We start from the raw sequence: 15,161 nt of genomic DNA, 5'->3' as shown, positions 1-15,161 counted from the left end.
TAAAAACAGCTTGAAAATTCTGCTTCAGCTAATGAACTTTCAAGAAGCAGGGTTTCTTACCCGTTTGCGCAGGTTACAGGTGAGGATAAGGTTGCGGGAGAAGGAATTGGCGAAGGCTGTGTAAAACTCCAAAACTTTGAGCAGGGCTTCTCTCTTAATAACATGGAGATCACAGTAAGTTAGTGCTCGAACATTGGCGCACGCATGAGCCAGGGTAGCTTCTTTCCAAAAGATATCTCCAAACACATCCCCTTTACCTGAGGACAGAACAGGAGAGGGAAGAGTCACAGAGCAGGAGTGGACAAGTTACTTTTCTTTTCAAATTTCATAAACCTATCTTTTATTTAGAAGGTAGTGGAATGTCTCAGTTTCAACATTTGTTATGTTTTCTATTTCACAGTTAACGTTAGCTAAACTTGGTCATATAGCATCCTGCTTATCTCTAGCTCTGAGAAGATGGAGAGGCTACATGATACAAGCTGATGAACATTTAAGGGAGGAATGCTGTTTTAGTTTGTTTAGGTCTTGGTTCTTTTCTGTTGTATTTTGCATTTCATGATGAATGAAATGTCATTAACAGGTCAAAGGTCTGGACAGCAGCCATGTCAGTCCAGCATCTGGATTCTTATACTATAGATCCATGCTGTTTGAATTCATGAGGTAACCAGTTTAACATCATCCTGATGAAAATAATGTGAGCTCTAAAGCCTCCATGGAAGATGCCTTTCCAGGCAAAGAGAGAAGTTTAAATATTTGATTAATCTAACCACAGCGTAGTTTTCCAGTTTGTCTAAGCTGATTTTAAATAAACCTTAACCCAGAGAAGATGGTGTTATTTCTGGGTCTTGTTCACCTATGGTTTTCCCTTGCATGAGTTTTAATCTGCTGGTTACACCTGCAGATAATCCATTAATGGTGGAGCATGTAAAAAATAAAAGGTCAATGACAGAAATTTATTTCATTATTAAAAACTGTTTCTATTGGTCTCTAATGACTTTACTAAAATAATTATGGTTTTATTATCTTGGAAGTAAGCACTTATATCCCGATATATGGCAGTTGCTGTTCCATGTTGACTACGGTGTCTCTTAATGGACAAACAACACTGTGTGTGAAGTTTTAAAGTAGTAACAGTAGTGACTGTTTGATAGGAGCACGGTTAGGGAACAGTGAGTTCTTATAAGGACCATTGAAGAAGACAGGACACATGTAGTGTCATCACTGCACCTGAGACCGCTGGATCCACTCACACATGAAAACATCTTTATTGCTGGAAGAAGTTTGGCCACTGAGGGCCACCGTACATTCACAGTTCTGCTATACCCATCTTGACCACTAGATGGCAGTAATTCTCCATACTGTACCTTTAGTGCATTTGATCAGCAGCACCTGACTGCCACTTATACACCTGCTTCCTATTGAATCAGTAAAGGTGGGCTTGTTTTCTTTTCAACAACCAATCCTTCTTGTTTGTTTATATTTGTTCTTTTAAAATTGCTTATTGTTTTAAGACCGTTTTTAAAACAATGAACAATTATTTTATTATATTTTATGATATTATTTATTTCCTGGTTGATTTTTGTACTTTATGTGTTGCTTTGTCCATTTATGTACAGCACTTTGTTTCAGCTGTGGTTGTTTTAAAGGGCTATATAAATAAAGTTGAGTTGAGTTAAATTGAGTTTGGCTTGGTTTTTGTTCAGTAAATAATGACCATGTAATAATATGTCCTGTATTGTTGTTCATTTGAGGTTATGTTAACTCATTTTTGTCTCTATAAATAATTCTGGTTTGAACTGTCTTCTGTTTGGTTTTCTTCTAAAATTGGTTTTGTTTAGCTTTTGCCTGACAATATTGGCAACTGGCAACATGCTCATATAACAAATGCATATTGACACAAGCATCATGCAGTAATTACCATACAAACTCTAACACAACCCAATTGCCCCCAGTGCTGGCAAAAGGGCTCATTTTTGTAAAGACTGAACATTTCCTTAAATTTTTTATGACACATTATCATTGAGTGGATGGCAGAAGCTGCAGCCCCACAATGACCCTACATTGGAATCAGCAGGTATACAAAATGGATGGATGGTATGGCAGGTCTATCTATGGTCAACACCCATGTCATGTCAATGTCAAGTTTATTTCTATAGCACATTTATACAGCCAATACACTAGTGTCTATTCTACAGTCATTCAGCAGGAGCTTTTATCCAAAGCGAATTGCATTTGAGAGTCAGAACAGCACAAGCAAGAATTCAAAATAGAATAGAATAGAAATACTTTATTAATACCTTTGGAGAGTCCTCAGGGAAATTTGGGTACCAGCAGCAATACAACACAAACAGTAAAGCAGGACAAGCACAAGACACAATATATACAGGTACAAAGCAAAATAGAGGCAAATAGAATGCAATAAATATAACAATAATAACAATAAGATAAGTTAAATAAAACAATATAAACAAGCATTGCACACAGTAGAGGTGGTACAGATTCCCAGTTCACTATTGTAAGTTATAGCAACTGTTTGTATGGGTTATTGTGCATGTGTTGGATCAGGCGGACTGCACACCTCCCTCTCCCTCCCTTTGATGGCTCGGGGGACAAAGGAGTCTCTGAGCCGGTTGGTCCTACTCTTGGGGAGGAGCAGCCTGTTACTGGTCAGGCTTCTCTGTGCACTGATGACAGTGTGCAGAGGGGGACTGGCATCATTCACAATAGCCAGTAGTTTTTTTAGTGTTCTCCTCTCTGCCACTGTCACCAGGGAGTCCAGCTTCATGCCAACCACAGAGCCCGCCCGCCTAATGAGTTTTTCCAGCCTGTTAGCACACCTTTTTGTCATGTTACCCCCCCCAGCAGATAACAGCATAAAAAAGCGTACTAGCCACCACAGACTGATAGAACAAACTGATAGAAAACAAGATTGGACGTCATAATTAAGTAGTAGTCAGACTGGTGTGAGTCCAGTTTGACCCAGTTGCTGTCATGTAGTGCTAGAGGCAGTGCATATATATATATATATATATATATATATATATATATATCCTCCCTGAGATGCCACCTTATCGTGGTGGAGGAGTTTGTACGTCCTGATGATCCTAGCGGCTGTGTTGTCGGGGGCTTCATGCCCCTGGTAAGGTCACCCATGGCAAAAAGGTGTCTAGGGGAGGGACCAGACGAAGTGCGGCTCAAATCACCCCTATGATGATGACAAAGCAAGAACCAAGGTTTCCCTTGCCCAGATGTGGGTCACCAGGACCACCTCCAGGCCTCTGGAGCCAGGCCTGGAGGTGGGGCACAGAGGCGAGCGCTTGCTGGCCGGGTCATTGCCTGATCAGGCTCAGGCCAAAAGGGTGACATGGGCCTCTCCTCCTGTGGGCTCACCACCTGCAGGAGGGGCCATAGGGGTTGGGTGCAGTGTGAGGTGGGGGGCTGCCGGAGGTGGGGACCCTCGCGGTCTGATACCTCGGCCGCAACAGCTAGCTCTAGGGACGTGGAAAGTCACCTCCCTGGCGGGGAAGAAGCCTGAGCTGGAGCGCGAGGTTGAGCGGTTTTGGCTAGATATAGTTGGACTTACCTTGACGCACGTCTTGGGCTCCGGAACCACTGTCCTTGAGAGGAGCTGGACCCTCTTTCGTTCTGGAGTTGCTCCCAGTGAGAGGCGCCGAGCAGGTGTGGGCATGCTCATTGCCCCCCGACTTGGAGCCTGTACATTGGGGTTTACCTCGGTGGACGAAAAGATAGCCTCCCTTTGCCTTCAAGTGGGGGGACGGGTCCTGACTGTTGTTTAAAGCTAGCTTCTGCAGCCGAGGATCAGACCACCAGTGTCCCTGCCCCTGGCAGCCCCCCAGCTCACACTACACCCGACCCCTATGGTCCCTCCTACAGGTGGTGAGCCTACAGGAGGGGGGGCCCATGTCACCATTTCGGGCTGAGCCTGACCGAGCCCCATGGGCAATGGCCCGGCCACCAAGCGCTTGCCTCAGTGCCCCACCTCCAGGCCAGGCTCCAGAGGGGTGCCATGGTTACCCATGTCTGGCCAAGGGAAACCTGGGTCCATGATTTGTCATCATCATAGAGGTGTTTTGAATAAGAATTGAAATATGCAACTAATACATTTCAAAATTCTGCATAGAACTCATTATACAGAACAAAGGATGTTCAGGATGGGTCTGTCACAATCAAACATCTGCACACACTGCAATGAAAACACACCTGACAACTATCTCCATGCCTTGTGGTCCTGCACACCTGTCCGCAGGTTCTTGCTTCAGGTATGTGTGGACATGTCAACATGATTTAAATGTAATATTCCTACAATCCCCGCACTATGTCTACTAGGTGACTTGGGTGACATTAATATGGTAATTAACTCTGCACACATGATACGCACAGCATTATGCATTGCAAAGAAAACTATCCTTGTGAACTGGAAAACCAAAAATAATCTGTGTATTCAGCAGTTTAGGAACCTATTAGTAGACCACATCAGTAGTGAGACAAAGTCTGCCTCCTCAAAGAACTATTTAGCTGAATTTCATTACCTCTGGTCCCCTGTGCTTAGCTCCATCACTAAGTGTAGGTGGAGGACTGTGACCTTGTCGCTTTGGGGGCTGGAAAATGGTGGGGCCCGTATGTGCCTGGGGTCTGGGCTTGCCCGGATGTGCTGCCATGGTGTGGGTTGGTGCATATCCCCGTGTCTGGGTGCCGCCCTGGGACCCAGGGTATTGCCCGGGGGCAGGATGGGTGTAGGGGTTCGAAGGGGGGCTGAGTGGCGTTTGGGGGATTATAGAGGGAGGTGCTGGGGTGTGACGCAGGGATTTTTTTTATGTTTTGTGTGTGTTTATGCTGTGGATGATGTGTGAGTGGGTGTGGGGGTATGTTTGTGTGTGTGCATATGCATGTGCTAGGATGAGTGGGAGTTTGCAAGATTATAGGTGAGTGGGGGGGGGGGGGGGTGGGGGGGGGGCTGGGCGGGCCTGGGGGGGGGGTGGTGCAAAATAGATCTGGGCTCTCCCACTGTTCTCCTTTCACTCCTCTCCTTCCCCCCTGGGTGTCTGGTGGATGGGTGTCTTCTGGGGTCTGTGGTGGCTCGTTGGCTGCAATCGCTGTGTGGCCTGGTCGAGGGGGGCGGCTGCCTCTGGCCTGTCTTGCCGTGGGGGGGCCTTCTGGGGAACGGGGGTGCCTAGTGCCGGTGGCTGCTGATCTTGGCCCACTGGGACCTGTACCTCAAGACCGCAGGGGCTCTCGTCTGTTGCCCTTCGGGTGGGGCTGGAGTCATCTTCGTGGTGGGGTAGCTTGGGTTGGTGCCCCGGGGCTGCTGCTGAGGGCCTGGGTCTCTGGGCTGCTCTGGTCTGCCTCTGACCTCCGTAGAGGCGTGGTCGCATTAGCACAATCTCACTCACCACTTTTCATCCCTGATCACTCCTCTTCCTCATCCTCTGCATGCTGACAGTCACTGAGTTGTCCAGTGGGTTTTTATACTAAGATATAATTCTTCTTTTTTTTTCTGTGAGTTACTATCTGGTTGTTGTTGTTGTGCTACTTTTGTGATATGTCTTTTTGGGTTATTTTTCAAGAGCTCTTAATGACTAGCAACTCTGTTATTTTTTTTCTGTAAAAGTTGTAGGAACTTTTCTGGTGTGTTCATGTACAGGTGTAACAGTTTGTTGTCTGGTTTGAAGGGTTGTTTCCTTCTGTCTGTGATGTTTTTTGTCATCTTTCTTCTTTCCCTTTTGCATCTTTTTGCTATTTTCCTTCTTTTTCTGTCCCCTCCGATCAGGTCCAGCAAGATTACATAGATTCCGTGATTCAAAGTAAATAAATTAATTAATTAATCAAATTATCATAGGCCTCCCCTTGGTAGAGCAAATTTGTTCAGCACAATACAGCAACCAGATTATCCTTTTACTTGCTATGATGCTGGACAGGCAGGTTAAAAAGAAGGAAATCTAACTTTTAGCTGATCTGCTTCTTATCATTTTAATGTAGTTTATGGTGTAGAAGGAATGTCCCAGCTGGGATTAAAAAAGCATTGTTATAGAGAAATAAATTACCAATAGTCTGGAATGAGTAAAAGTATAGTTCCTTAAAGGAAAAGAAAGACAGTTATTTGCAAGCAATGAGATTTGTCATTGTGACTTGCACAAAGTCAGAAAGAGACTCTGAGGAGGCAAAAGAAAAACAATAGGTTCTACATTTCTGTTAGAAAAATCCTCCTTCCTCAGGACCTTGGGCAGACACCTGGACTGGCATGAAAACAACCTCACATAGTCGAGTCTAAGAACTAGTCTGACCAAAGTGCTCAGGAAAGACCAGATAAAGGTCATCTTACCCTCATAGTGAGCTTAGAAACAGAGCAAAAATATTTGAAGAAAATAAACCTTAAAAGTGAATTAAAGCATGATGTGTAAGAATGTGCAATGTAAAAAGTGTAATAAAAAGTTAAACAAAGTAACAGTGAATATATAAATGCAATATGAAACTAAGTGTGAGCAGATAAATTGTATATATAAATATGTCAAGCAATCATAATGTACATGGGCATTATTTCTTCCACAGTATTATAAAGTGTTGTTAACAACAGGAAATTAATATGGAATTATTTTGCCTACCACCCATCGTTTATAATCTAGGCCTGCAGCTAACCTTTTTCATTTCAGATGACCATAACTATAACAAATTATTTGGTCTGATGATGAAGGTAGGACGGTAGCTGTGGCTTCACATGTAGCTTACCATCACCAAGAATGAATGAGGAGCGGATCAATAATGGATTCTATGTAAAGTGCAGTGGGTGCCTTGTGAAGCGCTGTGTCAATCTAATCCATTATTATTATTATCAGGCCACTGCTTCTGCTGCTTTACAACACTGATGGCTTCTCTAGATTCACTAAAGTAATAATATCATTACAGGACAAGATATTCTCCCACCGTTGCACATCAAAGCTGCCCCGGGGATTTGATGGCAAATGAGTTTTTCTAGAAGTGTGCACCACATTAAGGGTGCTATTCGATAGGGAAGGGAGCTGTTTATTTCTTAGTATGTTCACAAGCATTGCTGTGCATTTACTGTATGCTACTCATGCTTTATGTGTCGTCTCATCTAAACTTGCTGTTGTCCATTTACTTTAGATGGTTCATTGACTCCTAAGAGAAAATTGGGGAAAATTTATAAGGACAGTATAAATAAAAAAAAATAGCATTGGCATTTATATAAATTTCCATCATGTGTGTGTGAACGCATTGTTTGTGTGTCCAAGATATGATAAATAGGAGCATAACTGCAAAAAACTTTAGGAAGTAGCCTCAAATCTACCAAAACTAGCATCCTTGGTTAAATAACTAAAGATAATGACTATAAATCTTCTCAAACAAGGATGACATGCAAAGCTCCCCACAGCTCCATATTTGGCTCCCTATAGTTTAGCATCTATATGCTCCCACTCGCTCTAGTCATAGAAAAAAAAACAAATATCCCATTATAATTATGCTGATTATACTCTGCTCTATATTACTGTCTCAACAGGGGACTGTGGTCCCAGAAAGTTGTCCAGACCGGTGTCCCGCTTCAGTCACTGTTAAAAACGAAGGATCAAGCCACGAATTTTGGTGTCATTTTGGAAGAACCAATTAGCCTTTTTCCAATAGAGTAATATATCCAGAAAAATGGAACTGATGGATTTGTTTTTAGTATGCTTCAGTATTTAAAGCTCTTTATAACTGCAGCTAATCCAGAATGTTGTTGCTTTCATGATGTGTAACTCATTGTATGCATTGTTCGGTTAGCTTCATGTGATTGTGAGTAGTTGAACTGCCTCATGTATGAAATGTGCTATATAAATAAACTATGTAACTTCTCAGTAACTTCTGGTTGAAACAAGGCTTCTGTTGCCACAATTTTAAGTGATTACTCTGTTTTAAATCCACAAGTTTAATCAAACTCCCTTGGTTTGTTTAGGTTTTTTACGCAATGGCCCAAGGGTCACGCACATGCATGCTTACAGACGCATGCACAAACTCCTTGCACTCTTCTTTTTTTTTTTTTTTTTTAACTTGTCCTGTCAAGCATCATAGCAGCAAAATGATAATCTGGTTGCTGTATCATGCTGAACAAATTTGCTCTGCCAAGGGGAGGCCTATGGGTAAGGCTCCTCTTGATAATCTGATTTATTTATTTACTTTGAATCACGGAATCTATGTAATCTTGCTGGACCTGACCGGAGGGGACAGAAAAAGATGGAAAATAGCAAAAAGAGCAAAAGGGAAAGAAGAAAGGAGACAAAAAGATCACAGACAGAAGGCAACGACCCTTCAATCCACACCAACACCAGACAAAAAACTGTTACACCTGTACATGAACACACCAGAAAATTTCCTACAACTTTTACAAAAGAAGAAACACACACACAGAAAAAAACTAGTCATTAAGAGTTTTTAAATAATAACCAAATCAAAAAGACATAACAGCGACCAGATACTAACTCACAGGAAAAATAAATTTAAAAAAATGATCGCTTAGTATTAAAACCCACTGGACAACTCAGTGACTGTGTCAGCATGCAGAGCATGAGGAAGAGGAGTGATCAGTGATGAAGAGTGGTGAGTGAGATCATGCAAATGCGACCACGCCTCCATGGAGGCCAGAGGCAGACCAGGACCAGAGGCCCGGGCCCTCAGCAGCAGCCCCGGGGCACCAACCCAAGTCACCCCACCACGAAGATGACTCCAGCCCCACCCGAAGGGCGGCAGAAGAGAGCCCCAGCAAGAGCCCCCCACGGTCCCGGGGCACAGGTCCCAGTGGGCCAAGATCAGCAGCCGCCGGCCCTGCCAGGGACTGGCCAACAAGGGCAGCCCAAGCGAAGGGCCCAGGGCCCCAGGAGCCCAGAGGCGTCCGCCCCACCCCCCAAAGGCAGAGGCCCCGCAACATGCCTAGGAGGACCAGGTCCCCCCAGACAGCCACCTGGGGTAGGCCAGCACACACCCCAATGTTCCAGCTACACACCCCGGGAACCAGGGTGCTATCGGCCCCCTCCCCCCACTCCCCACCCACTCCAATCTGCACCCTATATAACCCCACACTCACACCCTCCCCCACACCGCATCCACAATCACTCACCACCACACAGTCACGCCACACACAACCCACCCACATGCCCCGTGGTGGACACCCCAGGCGGACCAGAGGACAGCGAGCCCCAAGCACCCCCCCTTGACCCAACACCCACAGAGCCAGCAGCCCACCAGTGCAGCCACCCCGGGACCCGGCCCCGGGGCAACCACCTCCCCCTGCCTGCCTCCGGCCACACACAGGGGGAACAGGGGTGTGAGAGGTCCCCAATACCCTCTCCCTCCCCGCTCCTGACTGTTTAGGTAGTGTGTGTTGTGTGCAATTAAAATTGAGGGACAGTGACCGCAATGAGCTGGGAGCTGGGCCACGCCCAACATGCACCGCATGCCATGCCCCCCAAGTGTTGATTGTGTGTTGTGTTTCTTGTGTTTTGGTGTCTCGGGCCATTCAGGGACCACAGCCAGTGAGCCGTCACCAACCCTAGAAAGTACCCACCCTCCTACACCCCTAACGGGGAATGAGAGGATGGGGACAGGGGCAGACCCACGGCCCACCACCCCCAGGCCCGCCCAGCCCCCCCCCCCCCCCCCACAAGTGCACTTAACCCCGCCCCAACCACACACAGAAACACATGCACACACCTATTTCCTTGCACACTCCAGCTCATCCTAACTCATATATGCCCTCACAGCCCCACCCACAAAATATAAACACTCACACAGCATCCAACCCTCCCACTCTCACTCCCCAGACACACCCCCACTCATCCTAACACATGCATACACACGCACACAAACATACCCCCATATCCACACAAACATCATCCAAAGTACATACACACACACACAACATACAAGCATCCCTGTCTCACACCCCAGCACCTCCCCCTATAATCCCTCGAATCCCACTCAGCCCTCCTTCAAATCCCTGCACCCCCCCTGCCCCCGGGCAATACCCTGGGTCCCAGGGCGTCAACCAGACACCAGGGCATGCACCAACCCACACCACGGCGGCACATCCATGCATGCCCAGACCCCCGGCACACACGGACCCCACCACCCCGGAGGGAGGAGGACCACCCCCGGGCACCAGAGCCCAGAACCCCAGCCCGCCCCGGAATAGCCCGGCCGCCTGGCCCAGGACCGACGCCCACCAACCCAGGCGCCACCAGTGGCCTCACCCCCCGCCACGAGGCGACTCCAACCGCTGGCCCCCACAGCCCCCGACGAGGCCAGACCCAGAGCCACCCCCACCGCAGAGCAGCCCGGTCCCGCACCATGGGCAACCACAAAGAACCCGCAACCACCAGTCACTCCCGGCCATTTCCCAAACCCCCATAGCAACGAGGTCACAGTCCTCCACCTACACTAAGTGATGGAACTAAGCACAGGGGATCAGAGGGAATGAGATTTAGCTAAATAGTTCTTTGAGGACGCAGACATTGTCTCACTACTGATGTGGTCAACTAAGAGATTCCTAAACTGCTGAATAAACAGATTATTTTTGGTTTTCCAGTTCACAAGGATAGTTTTCTTTGCGATGCATAATGCTGTGCGTATCATGTGTGCAGAGTTAATTACCATATTAATGTCACCCAAGTCACCTAGTAGACATAGTGCGGGGATTGTAGGAATATTACATTTAAACCATGTTGACATGTCCACACATACCTGAAGCCAGAACCTGCGGACAGGTGTGCAGGACCACAAGGCATGGAGATAGTTGTCAGGTGTGTTTTCATTGCAGTGTGTGCAGATGTTTGATTGTGACAGACCCATCCTGAACATCCTTTGTCCTGTATAATGAGTTCTATGCAGAATTTTGAATTGTATTAGTTGCATATTTGAATTCTTAGTCATTTTAAAGGTGTTTAAACATATTTGTGACCATTTATCTTTATTAAAGTTACTGGATAACTCAGCCTCCTATTTTGAAGTTGGAAGACAGATTGAGTCTAGTTTGGATAATTGTCTATATGTTTTGGGGCATTGAGATTCATGAATTCTGCCACCCTAATAGGTAGCTGTAAGTTTAATTGATTAATGGTATATTTTTTACATATAATAGACTTAAGCTGGTGATATTCTAAAAATGTTTTGCTACTGATTCCATATTGTGAAGTGAGAATATTAAATGACAAGAAGTTTCCATTTTCTATTATATGTTCTAACTGTTTTATTCCTTTATTTTTCCATTGAGTGAAATTAATCAGCTTTTTATTTTGCAGGACGCCAGGGTTGTTCCAGAGGGGTGTAAACTTACATGGAAAGAGTGAGGATTTGGTTATTTTTAGAAAATCCCACCAAGCCACTAAAGAGGAACTGATATTAATGCTTTTAAAACACTTATGTGTTTTGATGGTTGAGCTGATGAATGGCAGGTCAGAGATAAACACATCCTCACACAATGCTTGCTCTGCATCTAACCATGGTTCATCCAGACTGCTAGGTTTAAGCCATTTGGAGATATACTGCAGCTTGTTAGCTAAGAAAACATGATTAAAGTTGGGTAGCTCCAATCTGCCTCTATCTTTAGTCTGTTGTAAAGTTTTTAGACTGATACGTGATAGCCTACTTTTCCATAAAAAATTTAGATATATGTGAGTCCAGTGACTTAAACCAGCTGGAGGATGGTTTAGTGGGTATCATTGAAAACAGGTAGTTTACTTTAGATAGAACCATCATTTTAACTGTGGCAACCCTCCCCATGAGTGATATGGGTAAGCGCCTCCACCGTGAGAGATCATCCTCTATTGCTTTAAGTAGCTGGACATAATTTAGCTTTGTTAGTTCTAATAACCTGGGGGAAATGTTTATGCCTAGATATCTAATGTTTCCAGACTGTATTGTAGTATTGGGTGTGTTTTGTAGGTCACAGTTGATGTGTAGGTCACAGTTGATGTCTCCTTACACTCTTCAACCTTTGTTATTTCTTCCAACACTTTTCTCTCGTTCCAGCAACCTGTCCTCACATCTGCTCTGACCTCCTCCTCCTCCTCCTCCTCCTCCTCCCCCTGCAGCCAGTGATCAGACTGCTGCCTTCATCTCCTACAAGTTGGGGCTGTACGGGTTCTTCTTACTGACATGTTTCTGGTAACTGTGTGATCCAGATGGTAAATTAGGTTATTAATGATTGATTTCACTCAGAACATTTGCAGACTGGACTCAATAAAGTGTAAAACAGAAGAACTGAATGTGATGTGTATTTTAAAATGGTTGATAATAGTGTTAAACAATAACTAATGATGATTATAAACTCATCATCCTCTTCATCAGGTCTACCTTCTAGTACTGGGTTACCCTTTGTGACACAGTGCATTATCCTGCTGGAAGTAGCATCAGAAGATGCTCCACTGTGGTCATAAAGGGATGGACATGGTCAGCAACAATACTCAGGTAGGCTGTGCTGGTTAAACCAGGCCACGTTGGTACTAAGGGGCCCAAAGTGGACCAAGAAAATCTCCCCCCACCATTACACCAGCAGCAGCCCGAAGCGTTGATCCAAGGCAGGATGGATCCATGTTTTCATGATGTTTCCAGCAGATTCTGAGCCGAGCATCTAAATGTGGAGCTGAAATGGAGACTCATCAGACCAGCAACGTTTCTCCATCTTCTATTGTCCAGTGTTGGTGAGTGTGTGTGTATTGTAGCCTCAGTTTCCTGTTCTTAGCTGGCAGGAGGCCCCGGTGTGTCTTCTGCTGCATCCTGGTCCAGACAACTGCTGCTCTGGATATTTTCTCTTCTTCAGACCATCTCTGGAAATCCCAGTAAATACTCAGACCAGCAACCATGCCGCGTTCAAAGTCTCTTAAATCCTCTTTCTTCCTCATTCCGATGCTCAGCTTGAACTTCAGCAGGTTGTCTTCACCAAGTCTACATGACTACATGCTGCCGTGTGCGGTGGCTGGTTGGATATTAGTGTAAACAGGAAGTAGAACAGGTAAAGTGGATGGTAAGTGTAAATTTTTTTGCATTTATTTACAATGTGTTTGTCCAATAACTACAGGAACAGAAACATACCATTAACTAAAATTAATTTATTTCTGAAATTAGATGATCAAATTGACAATCCTTTGCTTTTGTTTCCACATTGATGCTGTCAGTAATTTATCTCATGTTCTTGTATTTAATATTTATTATGTTCTCACTGAGTGACATTGATAATGAACTGATAAGATTTAGATGAAAAAACTCAGAAATGTGGAGAAATCAGCAGCAGACCTGTTAAAACTATATTCTGCTGAATCATTGTGTTCTTCCACAGCACCAGCAGCTGCTCATGGAGACTAGCAGATGATTTATTAATGTCTTCAGTGAGATTAAGCAATCCTTCTGTCATGGTTCGTCTGATAAGTATCAGGACTTCCCAGCTTCCCTGAACGCACCTTTTTTTCCCCCACACTGATTGCTAATGCCCTTCACCTGTACGGCGCCCTTTAAATACTTGCCTGTGACAGCTTCTCTCCGCCAGATCGTCTTGGTTCTTTCCTGCACGCATCCAGCCGTTGTTCTGCCTGTTTGCCTGCCTGCCTATTGTTGACCTTGTTTTTGGACCTGAATCCCCGTCTCAGCCTGCCCCCTGACTGGTAACTCTGTTTGATTATTGGATTCCTGGATTACTGACCTCTGGACTGATTTCTTGGATTTGGATTCTGGATCACGGACTTATCTTCTCTGCCCAGACGCACCCGCTTCTGTGGGCTGGAGACCCTGACCCCCGCCAGTTATTCCTCCACTAACCTGTTCTCTATCCAGCAGTTGTCTACCCACTCCAGCGGTCTCTCGTCTGGCCTTTCCGGTCCTGCCAGTTTACTCACCAACTACACTACAGCACCCGGTATGTGAATCTATAATATCCTGCATCATTGTCACGGACTCCCTGCCTTCTAACACCTGTTCTCATACACCCACAGAAGAGCTGACCAAGCGAGACCGGATAGAACACCATTACACATTCTCATTGTTCAAATAAACCATTTTTACCTTTCTCTGGAATACTGATTTATTTGAGTCCAATCTCCCGGTTTGTGACACCTTCCTTTAATCCTTCCTTTGTCTTATGAGGTGTAGCCCCTGTTTTTCATCTAGCTGAAGCTGAAAATACAGCGGCTGTTTTGCAGGGATCTGTAGCTGTTACTTAACAAAAAGACAAAGATAAAATGGAAAGTTTGGGGATAAACAGCAAAGAAAACAACTAAATTTCTGCAAAAACATCCATAGTTCAAGATAAACAATAAGCTGTTTGAGTTATGCACCTATGTACATAAACTGCATATATTTGTGATGGTACATTGGGTGGATTCATTTTCTGTTTACTTCCATAGAAACTAATCAATTAAATGTAGGTTCACTGACTTTTCAATGACCTGCTGCTTGGTCAAATTTCTGTGTATTTAAGTCTAATTGGGCTACAATGCTCTCAGGTACTGAGTATCATTAAAAACCAGTCATAACCAGAGTAGTGCAAGTTGGAATACGAAAGATAATCTAGAGATGGTACAACGTCCAGAACCGTGACAGTTATCATAGCCTAATTTACTGCTTGGGCATCATGAGTTTTCAGCTTGTACACCAGCTGCTGATAGAGTATCGGACCACTTCCGGTAGCTCGGTAGCTGCTGACGGAGTATCGGACCATCTCCAGTAGCTCGGTAGCTGCTGATGGAGTATCGGACCACTTCCTATAGCTCCAGCAGATGTGTGCTTTGTAGCTGCTGAAACTTCTTGTGCGATCGATGTTTTCTATAATGTACAACATGCTTTATAAATCATTGCAACCTTTCTTCAGCATTTTCCACTTTTAAGAAGTTTTTGTCCTCAACAAGGATTAGTAAGCTTTATTTTTGTGTTCTGTAAATATTCAGTCATACAGTCATAAGGAGTGGCAAACATCCAGCTTCTAAATTTCCCACAGTATGAAGAGTAAGACTCTGACATGTCAGATTTGATGTTTTCAAAAAGAGGCACGAGACATGCCTTTTTAGCTTAGTTTCTGAGTTTTTATTGACTTTTTAAAGTAATTTATTTAAATTTATTTGTGTTTTAGTCTCTTTTATTTTGTATTATTTCCAGGCGTTTCTATCCCG

At 44.6% G+C, this 15,161-nt stretch overlaps 1 protein-coding gene across 1 annotated transcript in view; it reads right to left on the bottom strand.

Moving 5' to 3' along the window:
* Positions 1 to 15,161, bottom strand: part of kcnh5b (potassium voltage-gated channel, subfamily H (eag-related), member 5b) — a 319,850-nt gene that overhangs the window by 46,467 nt on the left and 258,222 nt on the right. Inside the window, exon 12 of the mRNA XM_041971541.1 lies at positions 61 to 257. Coding sequence (XP_041827475.1) covers positions 61 to 257 — 197 coding nt within the window. The remainder of the gene's footprint in view (positions 1 to 60; positions 258 to 15,161) is intronic.

Source organism: Melanotaenia boesemani, chromosome 20 (assembly GCF_017639745.1).
Source record: "Melanotaenia boesemani isolate fMelBoe1 chromosome 20, fMelBoe1.pri, whole genome shotgun sequence".
Classification (NCBI taxonomy): domain Eukaryota; kingdom Metazoa; phylum Chordata; class Actinopteri; order Atheriniformes; family Melanotaeniidae; genus Melanotaenia; species Melanotaenia boesemani.
Note: the sequence above shows the minus strand (reverse complement) of the source record. Positions and strands in the feature narration are given on the sequence as shown.